The sequence below is a fragment of the Pseudorca crassidens genome, chromosome 3, assembly GCF_039906515.1.
Source record: "Pseudorca crassidens isolate mPseCra1 chromosome 3, mPseCra1.hap1, whole genome shotgun sequence".
In the NCBI taxonomy this organism is placed as follows: domain Eukaryota; kingdom Metazoa; phylum Chordata; class Mammalia; order Artiodactyla; family Delphinidae; genus Pseudorca; species Pseudorca crassidens.
This window is the reverse complement of record NC_090298.1, coordinates 83,632,148-83,649,321: the sequence shown is the minus strand read 5'-3', so window position 1 is coordinate 83,649,321 and position 17,174 is coordinate 83,632,148. Positions and strand designations below refer to the sequence as shown.

Below are 17,174 nucleotides of genomic sequence, written 5' to 3'. Positions count from 1 at the left end.
AATTATGACTATTTCTTGGCTACATAAATGTTTTATTACAAATTGTTGTTTATTTTTCTTAATAGGAACCTACGAAAAATACACCGTATTTTCAAATGTTTAATAGAAATCTTTACATGCCTGAGACTTCAGATATTCTTCGTGAAGTGGATGGTAATAATACAAGTATGTTTGCCAGAATTCTAGGTGCAATTAAAGAAGCTGATAAAGTAATGGAGAATAAGACAACTTCAGCGGGCCAGGTGATTCTATCTAATAGAAAAAAACTCTATAATCTAAAAATCTATAAAGTGATTTTTTTTTAAATTTCAGCATACACTCACATACCTATGATATACCCTAAAACCAATTTTTTTCCATTGAATTCTGCATGTTTTGATTAAACAGTATGTTTATTAGCTATGAAATTCTGAGAGACATTACTAGGAAAACTATGTGTTTTGGAATCAAGGTAGAGCTGAATTCAAATCCCTGGTTTTGCTTTCTAGTTGTTTAACTTGGGCATGTTACTTTATCTCATATTACTTTATTTTCTTTATAAAGTTGAGGTAATAATACTGACTTTGAAATATTGTTTTAAAAAATTAAGTGGGATTCTTGCCTAGCTTTCAGTAGCATCTCAATAAGTAATCTTTTTATTATAATATTATCTGTATATACCTTCAAGAAACTCTAGCTCTTTCATCCCTTTGTTCTTTTTTTTTTGTTTTTACACTTGCAGATGGAGAACAACAGTTTTGATGAACTAAATAAAAGCAAAATCATTGTTAAAAAGAAACCAAAGCAATTAAATCCATTTCAACTAAAAGTGGGTCATGAAGTTTTAAGACAAAGGAAAAACTGGTGGAAGGATGGTCGTTTCCAATCTGAATGGGTTGGTCCTTGTGTCATAGACTATATTACAGAAAATGGATGTGCTGTTCTGAGAGACAACACTGGGACAAGACTTAAAAGACCCATTAAAATGTCCCACCTCAAGCCCTATGTAAGAGAATCCAGTGAACAAGGTAAATATCTGTCACTTCTCTACATTTTTACTTTCTTTGAATGAAGAGAGAAGTTAAAAATATAAGAAATCTCACCCGCCCCGCACCCCTCCTTTGGTTAGTTTTTCTTTTCCCTTCTCATTTTTATAAAATTTTGTACAGTATTGGAGCCCAGGTAGTCTTTTTTATAAGCATGTGTCTTCTGGAACTGTCAGGTTTGTAAGAGATTTTATCTTGATTTCTAGTGTAATTTTCACACACTTTCCCACAGTTCATGTGGGAGACACTGAATGTGTTTCACAGAAGGAAGAATTATATCTTCATTATTTTCACTTTCAGAATATTTTGTCACTTTTAGCATGAAATGATAGTAACTAAGATAAATAATGCCAAAAACAAACATACTCTCTAGAATTCTGTTGTGAGATAAATATATTAGGGGACATTTTAAAATGTGATTAATTTTTAATGTTGCATCTTAGTCACAGTCATGGTGGATGCAGGGGAGGGTGAGAGTGGGAGATACTCAGAATGCTATAAAGTGCCATTATAAGAAGAGGTAAATAGCACACTGGACAAGGTAATACTTGCCTCAAAATGTGATTACGAATAGTCAAGATATCCTGATCTTCTCTAACCCTTTCTTTCATAGACTGGAGCTAAATGACATGGCTTTCAGATTAAGTCCCACTTTATGTCCTATTTTATGTGCTCCTTAGAGTTTCTTTGGAGTGGATAACTTAGAGGGAGTGAATTGGTACCTTAGCTAGTTAATTTTGTTTATTCTATAAAGAAAGATAAAGCATCAGTATTATTTGAATCTGAGTAGCAGTTAAGGAAGATACAATTTAGTACAATTTTAAACAATATAAACAACTGAGGTATTTAACAAGCTTAAGTAAATAATAATTACAAAAATGATGATAATAGATAACCCTCTTTCTTAGGATATGAAGCCCTTGGGGCTGCTTTGTAATAGCTCAACTCTGTTTCTGATCTGGGTCACAACTCTCATGTTAAAAGCTCTGAGTACCTTCCTTTCTGCTTATGGCAGAACCAGTTGCTCTAGTAGCAAACTTAGCTTGGACTGTTCCAATTCAGAAAGCTCACAGTACCTTCATTCTCGTTGTTAGAAGATAAGCACATTTATTCCTTGTGCCTCCTCTTAGTTCTAAGCTGCCCTTTATGATTTCTCCTTTCTGCAAGTTAAGTAGGGACAAAAGATTATACAGGTGCATGTTGTCCTTCCTTCTTCTTTTGATTTTCCCTTTAATCTTTGGTGTTCAGGACTTGCTCCCTTCTAATGTGTTAACCTTCCTTAATTAATACAAAATTTCTGCTTAAAATGTTGCTGTATCAGGATATGTTTCAACATTTTGCAATTTGCTCTCGCTGGAGAATTTCTTAAGGAGACCTAACATTTTGCTACTGCTGAATATTTCAGAATCCAATTGAATAGAACAATTTCTAAACAGAGGCAGTACAATTATTGCCTCATGCTTGAATTCTCTGCAGATTATTCTTCCAGTAATACAAAGGAAATTGCAGTATTAGTACTAGTGTATACATATAAGGAACCTAAGATTAATGGGTAAAGTTGTTTTTTCTTATTAATCAAAGGAAGTACTAATCTAGCTATCCTAGAGTCTGGTTCTTGTTTACTCTTTGGTCCGTTTTTGTCTGTTTTTCTTATTTGTAGAAAATTCAAAATAAATGTGATTTCTATCACATATTTTCCTGAAAATCTTCACCTCAAAAGCTGATTTTAAAGAGTCTTTGAATTTAAACTGAATTTAAACCAAACAAAATGTCTTTGAATAGTCATCCCATTCTTTTGACATAAATTTGAATAAGGTATAGCCAAAAGAACTATGAATTTGTCTGCATTGTTTCTCTTACCAGCATTGAGATTTCATAGCTGTATTAAAGTTCACTGTACAAAGCAGATATGCTTCCATTGCGAACTTATCCATTCTTATCTAGAACATAATGTTGAGGGAGCACATTCAGTACTAGGTTGACATTGCTATTTTAAGTAGGCCTATTTGCCTTTTTGTCTAGTTCAGTGCCAGGCACCTTTTCAAGACTAAGTATTTTAACAAGAAATTTTTTGACATACCATAGTGTCTCTTCATAATCGTAATGTTTCCCTTTGAAAGGAAAAATGTTATTGACCCATTATTCTATCTGACATAGATTTTGAGTAGTTTTGTTCTGAGTGGGAATTATTGTGATCAGTTTGTGTCTGCCTCCCCTAAAGGCTTTGGTATGATTGCCCTTCACAATTTGTGAAACGGTTTTTATTCTTTTATAAGTTTCCTATTGCTGCCTTAACAATTTACCACAAATTTAGTGGCTTAGAACAACACAAGTTTATTATCTTACAGTTCTATACTTAGAAATCCAATGTAGGTCTCGTTGGGCTAAAATTGAGGCATTGGCAGGGCTGTGTTCCTTTCTGGAGGCTCAAGAAGATGGTGTTTCTGTGCATTTTCCACCTTCTAGAGGCTGTTCCCATTGCTTGGCTGTGGTCCTCTTCCTCTATCTTAAAAGCCAGCAGTGGGGGTAGAGTTCTTCTCACATTTATTACATCACTCCATCCTCCTATTCTTCCTTCCCCTTCCACATTTAAGGACTCTTATACTTGGGCCCATCCTGATAATCCAGGATAATCTCCCTGTTTCTCCCTGTTGGTTGGTTAGCAACCATAATTCTATCACTACCCTAAGTCTCCTTTGCCATGTAAGGTAACGTAATCACAAGTTTCATGAATTAGTACATGGCTATCTTTAGGGGTCCGTTATTCTGCCTACCACAATTATGGTCTACATTCGCAAAACAAAATAAAGCTTAGTCCCTATATTAGTATCAAGCCCATGAGCTTGACTTTATTATTAATACACAGTCATCAGTTGGTATCCACAGGGGATCAGTTCCAGGAGCCCTGTGGATACCAAAATCCGCTCATGCTCAGGTCCCTTACATAAAATGGCATAGTACAGTACCCCCAACCTTTATCCCCTACCCCACCCGCACATCCATGGATACGAACCCTGGGATATGGAGAGCCAACTGTAGTTTTAGCAAAGCAGCTCCCTTTGACCTCTAATTATGTAATCTCAAAATTAAAAGTCATTCAGTTCTCTGTGTTAGTATTGGTTATCTATTATGACAATTATGTGTTATGTATCAAATTGTAGTTATTTGTTATTTTATCATAAGAAAAGATGTACTAGTATGGCAATACATTTGTAATAGTTTTAGGATATCAGGCCATGTATAGGATTAGTCAAGACACCTCACTTCACAATAAGAAAATTAATTATTCTGAAACCTTGTACTTTCTTTCTATTTGAAAAAATAAATTAATCCAATCACTCAGACTTTTCTGAGGCTTTGGTTTTAACTTATTTTTCTCCCTAGGGAAATTTTAATACTCTTAATCTCATTTTTTTTCTCCTTAAAACTAAATAAGAAAAAGTGTGTCAAAACTGCTGATAACACCTTCCTGAAATGTCTTGAAAATACCTCTGCTTCTAAGAAACTAAAGACTTAAGTATTCAGTCCAGTCAAAACCGAAATAATGCTTTCATCAAACATGTCATAATAGTAACTAAATAAATAGAATGAGAAAATTAAAATAATTAAATTCTATCGTGTAATGTGACTGAGTAGAAAAGTCCTTTAATACGGTTTTGTTTGTTTATTTCTCTGTCTTTTTATCTTGGGTGCAAAAACTTACCTTGTTCTTTTCTGTATCCCTAACTCAGGACTGTTCTAGATCAGTACTGTCCAATGGATATGTAATGCAAAAACTATGTAATATAAAATTTAAAATTTTCTAGTAGCCATGTTTAAAAAGTAGGTGAAAAAAATTTTAATAATATATTTTATAGTTACCCAGTATATTTAAGATAGCATTATTTATTATCTATCTAAGATAGATTATTTCAACATGTATGTAAGGCCTCAAAAATCTCTTTCTGGTAAGTCTTTGGTAATCTTTTTCGAAGTTAAAGAGCATTTCTCTTGGGTCCACTAGATTTAGAACATAGTAGGAATTGAAACATATTTGACCTTTATGAATGAATGAGAACTTTGTTTTTTCCTACACAAAGAAGGCTTGAAATCTCCAGAGTAGTTTTCAATTGCATATAGAGTGATTTGTGTAGAATTTGCTGAGTATAATCTTTATTCTCTACAGTTTTATCACACTAAGTTACTTTAAAGTTTATTTAAAAGAAAGTGTGTGTGTGTGTATGTATATTCAGATATATATTGGTTACTTTCATATAGAAGCTGTCCTCTTACAAACAGGTGAGGTTGGTAAAGTCCATTTGTTTCTAAGTCTACTGTAATTAGGAGGTGCTTACGCTCAAGGTCTTTGAATGCATTTGCAGGAAATCAAAGTGATAACTTCTAAGAGCTTTACATCTATCCATAGTTTCCCTGTTGATACATGTTTACTGGACATATTTTGCTACAATAGACCCGCTTTCTGTATGCAAAAAAATTTTTGAGACAGAAAACTTCCTTCATCAAAGATCTCTGCAAAGATCCAATTTGGAAATACTTTAAATGCTATATTGTAGCTGCTGTCACTAATACATTGCAGCAGTGTACCCTGAACTTATGAAATTCTTCATGGCTTATTAGAAAAATTTCATCAGCAACATTTTTACCATATCTAACCTTTTTAAGTTCTCTTTTAAATTACAACCTATCTTTCTCTAGTATTAACAAGCTAATAGCAGACTTTGATGTTGAAGCTCTAGCAACACATTCTAAAAGTGTTTCAATTTCACTGATCATTTTTTCTTCTTTCCTGCTACTCTTGGGCATAGCACTTCTCATGGGTTGCATGATTTTTGTATCTTTCAGACTTGTTCTCTTGTTCAGCAATACATCCCCTACTAACATACAAAAATCATTTTCTTATCACCTTCAATTACCCTTTTATTTCCATCATAAGTATGTATATCTTCTTAACAGCCTTTTCAATCTAATTACTACTTTTGCATTAATAAGAATTGGTGGGGTTAAACTTAGAAAGCCTCTCAAAACTAAAATACCAACTACACTTTGCCTAATGAAGAAGTAAATGGGCAAAACTAAATGTCCATACAAGCCCAAGTCTACTTATGCCACTGTTGGGAGAGAGCATAGCTTTATTTGATCTTTTTTTTAATATTCTTTTTTTTAAGTTTATTTATTTGTTTGTTTATTTATTTTGGCTGCGTTGGGTCTTCGTTGCTGTGTGAGGGCTTTCTTTTAGTTGCGGCGAGCGGGGCCTACTCTGTTGCAGTGCGCGGGCTTCTCATTGTGGTGGCTTCTCTTGTTGTGGAGCATGGGCTCTAGGCACGCGTAGTTGTGGCTCACAGGCTCTAGAGTGCAGGCTCAGTAGTTATGGCACATGGGCTTAGTTGCTCTGCGGCATGTGGGATGTTCCTGGACCAGGGCTCGAACCCATGTCCCCTGCATTGGCAGGCAGATTCTTAACCACTGCGCCACCAGGGAAGTCCTGTTTGATCTTTTGATGTTTGTAAATTTAAAGTTCATAAATGTGTAACTTATAGGGTTGGAATAGATTCAGTTAGCTTTTCACATATTAGTATGAGGATGGGTAGGGTGGAATAATGTTCTGGGATATATTACCAAATTTATCTGCTCTGAGAAACTTTCATTGATCTCTAATCTAAATGGATAATTAATGTTCCTTTTGCTATTTATTGGACTTAAAATTTGAGGATTCTTTAAGGTATTAAAATCTTTAAGAGAATCTGTTAATGTTTTGGGAGAAAATCCAGAAAGAGAAGGCAGGGGTCCAGGAAGTTAATCAGCGGCGGTGGAATAGTTCTTTGTTGTAATGAATTAAAATATTATGTAGGGAGAAATTCTTTTATATAATTAACCTTTATTTATAAAGATGATGCTACTTTGCCATGTGTTTTTCATATTAAGCATTTTTTTCCTGATAGTGATGATAAATTTGCTCAAAATAGAATGAAATGCTGACAGGGAAGATTCCTCGTCTCATTTTAGTATGGATTTAGCTACACCTTTTAAGAGGTCATGAGCATTTTAATATTAAATTAGACTTAAGTAAGCTAAGCTTTTTAATCTAATTCGTTGTAGCCTGCCTACTTTCACATTCCTATTATATAAGCCTGATTCTAGGAACTTAATCTTCATTTTAGTTTATCATTTCATATTGTGACAATTTAATATTATTGCCCTGATATGGATTCTATAAAGACCAGAGAATTATCTAAAGTTGTAAATGTAAGTATTTAACAATTCCATTTGTTAAAACATCTTTCGAGATGTTAATTCACCCAGAAATGCTTTGCAGAAGTATATTAAGAATATCATCAATATCAAAAATATAGTTTTATAACTTTCGTTTTTAATCTATACCATGATTCTCAGCCCCTCACCCACACCTACCACCCCCTCCACCCACACCTACCAAACACAGGTCAAGAGAATACTCTGTAATGGCCAAATGGGAAAAGAATCCAAAAAAGAGTGGATATATGTGTATGTATAACAGATTCACTTTGCTGTATACCTGAAACTAACACAACATTGTAAATCAACTATACCCCAATAAAATTTTTTTTTAAATCCTGTAAAAAAAAAAATCCCTTTATATTATTCCTTTTTTTTTTAATTGGAAAAAAAAAGTTTGGCTCTTTTAAAGTCCTTGATCTTTCCTGAATTCTGTATGTATGCACTGTCAAATTCATATGTCATTTTATTCATTCTTTGACATATTTATTTAGGAGATACGAGAACCCACCAGAAATTAATCTTGATAGTTAATTTGTATTACTTGGAATTTTGTTCCTCATTTAACATTATTTAATTTTAAAGTGGTTTAATTATAATTCTAAAAGGCAAACTTATGTTTCTTCTTTCAGACAGTCTTTATCTCTTACAAGGTTCAGTAGTGGCAGATCATGACTACATTGGAATGCCTGAAATTTCAGTTGGAGCATACCAAGCAAATATTCTGGTAGAAGATGCGACTATTGGAGTAGTCGACAATGAATTACTGACATCAAGCAAGGATCGTGAACTGTTAGAATATAGAAATGCCAAAATCTCTCCCTTGATAGAAGATCATAGTACTCTTGAAAAGCAGACTTTTAGTCTCTTGGACTCTTCAAACCAAGTCCTTGAGTACTTAAGTTAGTGAACACCAAAATTCATTTAAAGTGCTTGTTTAGAAAGTATATCTCCTTGAATCTTGTTATCTTTTCCATTCAAAAAGGTTATTTAGAAAAAGTATCTTGACAAACTCTTAATGACTAAATCCTGAAGATTTATTTTATAACTATTTATTTATCTAAAGTTGTGCCTCATTTGAATGTCAGTGCATATATATATATATATATATATATATATATGCAAAGGAAGTATATTACATAGATGTCATTTTTTCTTCTAAAAAGAGAACAGGCAAAGCATGCTTGCTTCTTAGGAAGTAAACTAAATTCTAGCTCAAAACTTTGTTTGATATTGGTACCATGTTTTCAGTTTTAATTTTTTTTTTAATATTCCCCCCTTTTAAAAAATGTTTGAACTACCTAGAATTGCATTAATAAATATTTATTAAATGTGATAAATGAAACCTCTTTCTGTGTCATTGGAACGTCTAAAAACAATATTGTAGGAAAAAATTTAGAGTTGTTTAATGGGCTCTTACAGTGTATTGGTAAGTTCACCTTGTTAGACAGGCTCAGGATTAGGATCTGAAACTATATATTGGTTTGAAAACATTTGTGCATTTCCATAGTATATATTAAAGTCAGAAGCATCCATTAATAAGATTTTTTCTTCAGCCTTAAGTAAATAATAATTATAAAATAACTGATATCAAAGATTTTAAACTATAATTTCTATGATTGATAGTTATAACTTTGCTCAACAAATATTTGTTATAAAGCACTTTGAAGAATACTGTGGGAAAAATAAATGCTGTGTGTGCCTTGTCCCCAAGAGAGACATACAGTCCAGTAGGGAATATAGATCATATAAGCCATGTACAACAGTAGTTACAAGTTATGTGCTAAGTTCCATAAGAAAAGTGCAAATAATATATTTAGGGAGGAAGAAAAGAAAGAGTTTATTTCTGGATAGGAAACTTAGGCTATTAATGGAAGAAGGATCTTTTGAGCTGGACCCTGAAGAATGAATAGGATTTGGTGAGAGGGTCCAAAAAATTAGAGGAAAACAAATGCACAGAGACAGAAAGTATTGTAATGATTTACAGAAAGGCGGGGCTTTTTGTTGTCTACATTGCCTCCAGTGTAAGGTGAAATGGTAAGGTATGGGGAGATAAAGCTGAAGGGGAAGTAGGAAACCTTGTGGAGGGCTTTGAATACTGTTAGGGGTTGAATTGTGTCCCCCTTCCTCCAAATTCACATGTTGAAGTTGTAAACCCTAGTACCTTAGAATGTGACCTTATTTGGAAAAAAGGTTATTGCAGATATTGATTAGTTAAGATGAGGTCATGTTGAAGTAGAGTGGGGCCTAATCCAGTATGACTGATATCCTTACAAGAGGGGGAAATTTGGTCATAGAGTCAGGGAGAATGCCATGTGAAGATGAAGGCAGAGATCGGGGTGATTCATCCACAAGCCAAGGAATGCCAGAGGTTACCAGAAAACCACCAGAAACTAAAGGAGAGGCATGGAATAGACTCTTCCTCAGAGCCCAGAGAAGGAAGCAGCCCTGTCAACACCTTCATTTCAGCTTTGTAGCCTCCAGAACTGTGAAACAGTATCTTTTCTTTAAGTCACCAGGTTTGTGGCACTTTGTTACAGCAGCCCAAGCAAAGTAATATAAATACCTAGTTAAATTATTTTTTATTTTCTGAGACCCATTGAAGGTCTTCTTTGTATAGGGAAGTGTCATCAGGACTATGATTTAGGAAGCTTAATCTGGCAACTAGTAAAGAACTGATTAGAGGAGGAGAGAAGCAAAGCATGGAGGATTAGTTATGACTTTGAAGTGATGATGAATAATAGGAACCTGAACTATTCTAGTAGCATTAGTAATAAATGGAGCATATCTCAAGATCTACAGAATATCTCATATTTTTGGCATCAACCATACTGAACAGTGATATTGAAAATAGAAACCTGAGGTGAGGTATTACAGTTACTCATTTAAGAAAGGTTAAATTATGTTTAATATAGGCTAAAGTAAAAGTGATTGGAGGAAAGAAATCAAGGACTCCATCTTATACCACAGACAAATGAATTCCAAGTAGAATTCCAGAAACAAACCTTTAGAAAACAGAAGCTGAACCAAGATGGCGGAGTAGAAGAACGTGCTTTCACTCCCTCTTGTGAGAACACCAGAATCACAGCTAGCTGCTGGACAGTCATCGACAGGAAGAAACTGGAACTCACCAAAAAGATACCCCACATCCAGGGACAAAGGAGAAGCCACAATGAGACAGTAGGAGGGGCGCAATCACAGCAAAATCAAATCCCATAACTGCTGGGTGGGTGACTCACAGACTGGAGAACACTTCTACCACAGAAGTCCACCCACTAGAGTGAAGGCTCTGAGCCCTACATCAGGCTTCCCAACCTGGGGGTCCAGCAACGGGAGGAAGAATTCCTAGAAAATCGGACTTTGAAGGCTAGTGGGATTTGATTGCAGGACTTTGACAGGACAGGGGGAAACAGAGACTCCACTCTTGCAGGGCACACACAAAGTAGTGTGCGCATCGGGACCCAGGGGAAGGAGCAGTGACCCCAGGGGAGACTGAACCAGAACTACCTGCTACTCTTGGAGGGTCTCCTGCAGAGGCGGGCGGTGGCTGTGGCTCACTGTGGGAACAAGGACACTGGCAGCAGAAGTTCTGGGAAGTACTCCTTGGCGTGAGCCCTCCCAGAGTCTGCCATTAGCCCCACCAAAGAGCCCAGGTAGGCTCCAGTGTTGGGTTGCCTCAGGCCAAACAACCAACAGGGAGGGAACCGAGCCCCACCCATCAGCAGTCAAGCAGATTAAAGTTTTACTGAGTTCTGCCCACCAGAGCAACAGCCAGCTCTATCCACCACCAGTCCCTCCAATCAGGAAACCTGCACAAGCCTCTAAGACAGCCTCATCCACCAGATGACAGACAGCAGAAGCAACAAGAACTACAATACTGAAGCCTCTGGAACAAAAACCACATTCACAGATAGACAAGATGAAAAGGCAGAGGGTTATGTACCGGATGAAGGAACAAGATAAAACCCCAGAAAAACAACTAAATGAAGTGGAGATAGGCAACCTTCCAGAAAAAGAATTCAGAATAATGATAGTGAAGATGATCCAGGACCTCAGAAAAAGAATGGAGGCAAAGATAGAGAAGATGCAAGAAATGTTTAACAAAGAAGAAGTAAAGAACAAACAAACAGAGATGAACAATACAATAACTGAAATGAAAACTACACTAGAAAAAATCAATAGCAGAATAACTGAGGCAGAAGAACGGATAAGTGACCTGGAAGACAGAATGGTGGAATTCACTGCTGCGGAACAGAATAAAGAAAAAAGAATGAAAAGAAATGAAGACAGCTTAAGAGACCTCTGGGACAACATTAAATGCAACAACATTCACATTATAGGGGTCCCAGAAGGAGAAGAGAGAAAGGACTCGAGAAAATATTTGAAGAGATTATAGTCAAAATCTTCCCTAACACGGGAAAGGAAACAGCCACCCAAGTCCAGGAAGTACAGTGAGACCCATACAGGATAAACCCAAGAAGAAACACACCAAGACACATAGTAATCAAATTGGCAAAAATTAAAGACAAAGAAAAATTATTGAAAGCAACAAGGCAAAAGCAACAAATAACATACAAGGCAACTCCCATAAGGTTAACAGCTGATTTCTCAGCAGAAACTCTACAAGCCAGAAGGGAGTGGCATGATATACTTAAAGTGATGAAAGGGAAGAACCTACAACCAAGATTACTCTACCCAGCAAGGATCTCATTCAGATTCGATGGAGAAATCAAAAGCTTTACAGACAAGCAAAAGCTAAGAGAATTCAGCACCACCAAACCAGCTTTACAACAAATGCTAAAGGAACTTCTCTAAGTGGGAAACACAAGAGAAGAAAAGGACCCACAAAAACAAACCCAAAACAATTAAGAAAATGGTCATAGGAACATACATATCGATAATTACCTTAAACGTGAATGGATTAAATGCCCCAACCAAAAGACACAGGCTGCCTGAATGGATACAAAAACAAGACCCATCTATATGCTGTCTACAAGAGACCCACTTCAAACCTAGGGACACATACAGACTGAAAAGTGAGGGGATGGAAAAAGGTATTCTATGCAAATGGAAATCAAAAGAAAGCTGGAGTAGCAATACTCATATCAGATAAAATAGACTTTAAAATAAAGAATGTTACAAGAGACAAGGAAGGACACCACATAATGATCAAGGGATCAATCCAAGAAGAAGATATAACAATTATAAATATATATGCACCTAACATAGGAGCACCTCAATACATAAGGCAACTGCAAACAGCTGTAAAAGAGGAAATGAACAGTAACACAATAATAGTGGGGGACTTAAACACCTCACTTACACCAATGGACGGATCATCCAAAATGAAAATAATAAGGGAACAGAAGCTTTAAATGACACAATAGACCAGATAGATTTAATTGATACTTATAGGACATTCCATCCAAAAACAGCAGACTACACTTTCTTCTCAAGTGCACACAGAACATTCTCCAGGATAGATCACTTCTTGGGTCACAAATCAAGCCTCAGTAAACTTAAGAAAACTGAAATCATATCAAGCATCTTTTCTGACCGCAACGCTATAAGATTAGAAATGAATTACAGGGGAAAAACCGTAAAAAACACAAACACATGGAGGCTAAACACTACGTTACTAAATAACCAAGAGATCACTGAAGAAATCAAAGAGGAAATCAGAAAATACCTAGAGACAAATGACAATGAAAACACGACAATCCAAAACGTATGGGATGCAGCAAAAGCAGTTCTAAGAGAGAAGTTTATAGCTATACAAGCCTACCTCAAGAAACAAGAAAAATCTCAAGTAAACAATCTAACCTTACACCTAAGGAACTAGAGAAAGAAGAACAAACAAAACCCAAAGTTAGCAGAAGGAAAGAAATCATAAAGATCAGAGCAGAAATAAATGAAATAGAAACAAAGAAAACAATAGCAAAGATCAATAAAACTAAAAGCTGGCTCTTTGAGAAGATAAACAAAATTGATAAACCATTAGCCAGACTCATCAATAAAAAGAGGGAGAGGACTCAAATCAATAAAATTAGAAATGAAAAAGGAGAAGTTACAACACCACAGAAATACAAAGCATCCTACGAGACTACTACAAGCAACTCTATGACAATAAAGTGGACAACCTGGAAGAAATGGACAAATTCTTAGAAAGGTATAACCTTCCAAGACTGAACCAGGAAGAAATAGAAAATATGAACAGACCAATCACAAGTACTGAAATTGACACTGTGATTAAAAATCTTCCAACAAACAAAAGTCCAGGACCAGGTGGCTTCACAGGTGAATTCTATCAAGCATTTAGACAAGAGCTAATACCCATCCTTCTCAAACTCTTCCAAAAAATTGCAGAGGAAGGAGCACTCCCAAACTCATTCTATGAGGCTACCATCACCCTAATACCAAAACCAGACAAAGATACTACAAAACAAAAAATTACAGATCATTATCACTGATGAATATAGATGCAAAAATCCTCAACAAACTACTAGCAAACAGAATCCAACAACACATTAAAAGGATCATACACCATGATCAAGTGGGATTTATCCCAGGGATGCAAGGATTCTTCAATATATGCAAATCAATCAATGTGATACACCATATTAACAAATTGAAGAATAAAAACCATATGATCATCTCAATAGATGCAGAAAAAGCTTTTGACAAAATTCAACACCCATCTATGATAAAAACTCTCCAGAAAGTGGGCATAGAGGGAACCTACCTCAACATAATAAAGTCCTTATACGACAAACCCACAGCAAACATCATTCTCAATGGTGAAAATCTAAAAGCACTTCCTCTAAGATCAGGAACAAGACAGCGATGTCCACTCTTACTGCTATTATTCAACATAGTTTTGGAAGTCCTAGCCTCGGCAATCAGAGAAGAAAAATAAAAGGAATACAAATTGGAAAAGAAGAAGTAAAACTGTCACTGTTTGCAGATGACATGATACTATATACATAGAGAATCCTAAAGATGCCACCAGAAAACCAGAGCTAATCAATGAATTGGGTAAAGTTGCAGGATAGAAAATTAATGCACAGAAATCTCTTGCATTCCTATACACTAATGATGAAATATCTGAAAGAGAAATTAAGGAAACACTCCCATTTACCATTGCAACAAAAAGAATAAAATACCTAGGAATAAACCTACCTAGGGAGACAAAAGACTTGTATGCAGAAAACTATAAGACACTGATGAAAGAAATTAAAGATGATACAAACAGTTGGAGAGATATACCATGTTCTTGGATTGGAAGTATAAATATTGTGAAAATGACTATACTACCCAAAGCAATCTACAGATTCAATGCAATCCCTATCAAATTACCAATGGCATTTTTTACAGAACTAGAACAAAAAATCTTAAAATTTGTATGGAGACAAAAAAGACCCCCAATAGCCAAAGCAATCTTGAGGGAAAAATACGGACGTGGAGGAATCAGACCCCCTGACTTCAGACTATACTACAAAGCTACAGTAATCAAGACAATATGGTACTGGCACAAAAACAGAATGATAGATCAATGGAACAGTATAGAAAGCCCAGAGATAAACCCATGCACCTATGGTCAACTAATCTATGACAAAGGAGGCAAGGATGTACAATGGAGAAAAGACAGTCTCTTCAATAAGTGGTGCTGGGAAAACTGGACAGCTCCATGTAAAAGAAAGAAATTAGAACACTCCCTAACACCATACACAAAAATAAACTCAAAATGGATTCAAGACCTAAATGTAAGACCGGACACTATAAAACTCTTAGAGGAAAACATAGGAAGAACACTCTTTGACATAAATCACAGCAAGATCTTTTTGATCCACCTCCTAGAGTAATGGAAAAAAAAAAACAAAAAAAAACAAATGGAACCTAATGAAACTTAAAGTTTTTGCACAGCAAGGAAACCATAAATAAGATGAAAAGACAACCCTCAGAATGGGAGAAAATATTTGCAAAGGAATCAACGGACAAAGGATTAATCTCCAAAATATATAAACAGCTCATGTAGCTCGATATTAAAAAAACAAACAACCCAATCCAAAAATGGTCAGAAGACCTAAATAGACATCTTTCTAAAGAAGAAGACATACAGATGGCCAAGAGGCACATGAAAAGCTGCTCAACATCACTAATTATTAGAGAAATGCAAATCAGAATTACAATGAGGTATCATCTCACACCAGTTAGAATGGGCATCATCAGAAAATCTACAAACAACAAATGCTGGAGAGGGTGTGGAGAAAAGGGAACCCTCTTGCACTGTTGGTGGGAATGTAAATTGATACAGCCACTATGGAGAACAGTATGGAGGTTCCTTAAAAAACTGAAAATAGTATTACCGTATGATCCAGCAATCTTACTACTGGGCATATACCCAGAGAAAACCACAATTCAAAAAGACACATGCACCCCAATGTTCATTGCAACACTATTTACAATAACCAGGTCATGGAAGCAACCTAAATGCCCATCGACAGACGAATGGATAAATAAGTTGTGGTATGTATATACAATGGAATATTACTCAACCATAAAAGGGAACGAAATTGGGTCATTTGTTGAGACGTGGATGGATCTAGAGACTGTCATACACAGTGAAGTAAGTCAGAAAGAGCAAAACAAATATCGTATATTAACGCATGTATTTGGAACCTAGAAAAATGGTACAGATGAACCGTTTTTCAGGGCAGAAATTGCGACACAGATAGAGAGAACAAACGTATGGACACCAAGGGGGGAAGCCATGGGGGGTTGGGTTTGGTGGTATGCTGAATTGGGTGATTGGGATTGACATGTATACACTGATGTGTATAGAATAGAACACTAATAAGAACCTGCTGTATAAAAAAAAAACAAAAACAAACAAAAACAAACACCTTAAGAAAACATAGTTGTCTCAAACAGTGATACCTATCCTGTTCCTATTAGCAGAACAAAGTTCATGATGGAGTCATACTGAACTCTCTCTGGTAAATATAAGTGGTCAAGTGCCCTTTTCTTGGCTCAAATAAAGTGACTTTTCTTCAGTGATCATCTGACTCAAAGTCTTTTTCCATTGTAACAGGGTAATTAGTAATGAATCATTTTAGAATTACAATTCCTAAGCATTTTTTTTTTTTTTTTTTTTTTTAGAATTCTATCTCCTCTAAATACTTTCTCATCAAACAGACCTTTATCCTGTGTGCACTGGTCATGTTGGGTTACACCAGGTTGTGTCTACAAACCACCCCAAAATCTTAGTGGCTTAAAATAACAGAGTGTTATTTCTTAGCCACCCTCTTGGTTCATTAAGCATCCATTTTCATCCTCACTCCAAGATGCAGGCTGAAGGAACCTGAGTACTGGAATACACCAGTGACCATGGCAAGGGGAGAATACGGTGAACTGAGCACTAGCTGTGAAAAGACTTGGTGTGTAATTATGCACATCCTTCCTACTCACATAACAAGGGTAAAACCTAGTCACACACTGCTAATGGGTACAGGTTTCTTTTTGTAGTGAAAACAATGTTCCAAAGTTAATGGTGCTGGATGCATAACTGAAAAACTACTAAGATCCACTGAATTGTATTCTTTAAAAGGGTGAATTTTATGAGAATTATATCTCAATAAAATTGTTATAAAAAGAGTCTAAACCAAAGTTTTAAAAAAAGAACTAGCCACATAGCCACACCTAATATAGTCCTACTATATTCCTTGAAGGAAGAAAACTAGAATATAACTGCAGTAACTGCCATACTCGTCTTTGTTTGCAAATTCTATTAAAGGCCACCTATGATGAAAGTTATTTTTATTTCCTGATAGCGAATATAAGCTATTCAAATAAAATGCTGATTTTATTACTGAAATCTCAGGATTCTAACGTAGAGAT

General features: G+C 35.6%; 1 protein-coding gene across 4 annotated transcripts in view; it reads left to right on the top strand.

Annotated features, from left to right (window-relative positions):
* The window catches only part of GIN1 (gypsy retrotransposon integrase 1), a 28,683-nt gene extending 20,061 nt beyond the window's left edge, over positions 1-8,622 (top strand). For all 4 annotated transcript variants that reach the window (XM_067731367.1, XM_067731368.1, XM_067731366.1 and 1 more), the window contains 3 exons: positions 66-242; positions 722-1,007; positions 7,910-8,622. In XM_067731367.1, the coding sequence (XP_067587468.1) occupies positions 66-242; positions 722-1,007; positions 7,910-8,184 (738 nt within the window). In that variant the 3' untranslated portion in view covers positions 8,185-8,622. The remainder of the gene's footprint in view (positions 1-65; positions 243-721; positions 1,008-7,909) is intronic.
* Positions 8,623-17,174: the final 8,552 nt, after the last annotated feature.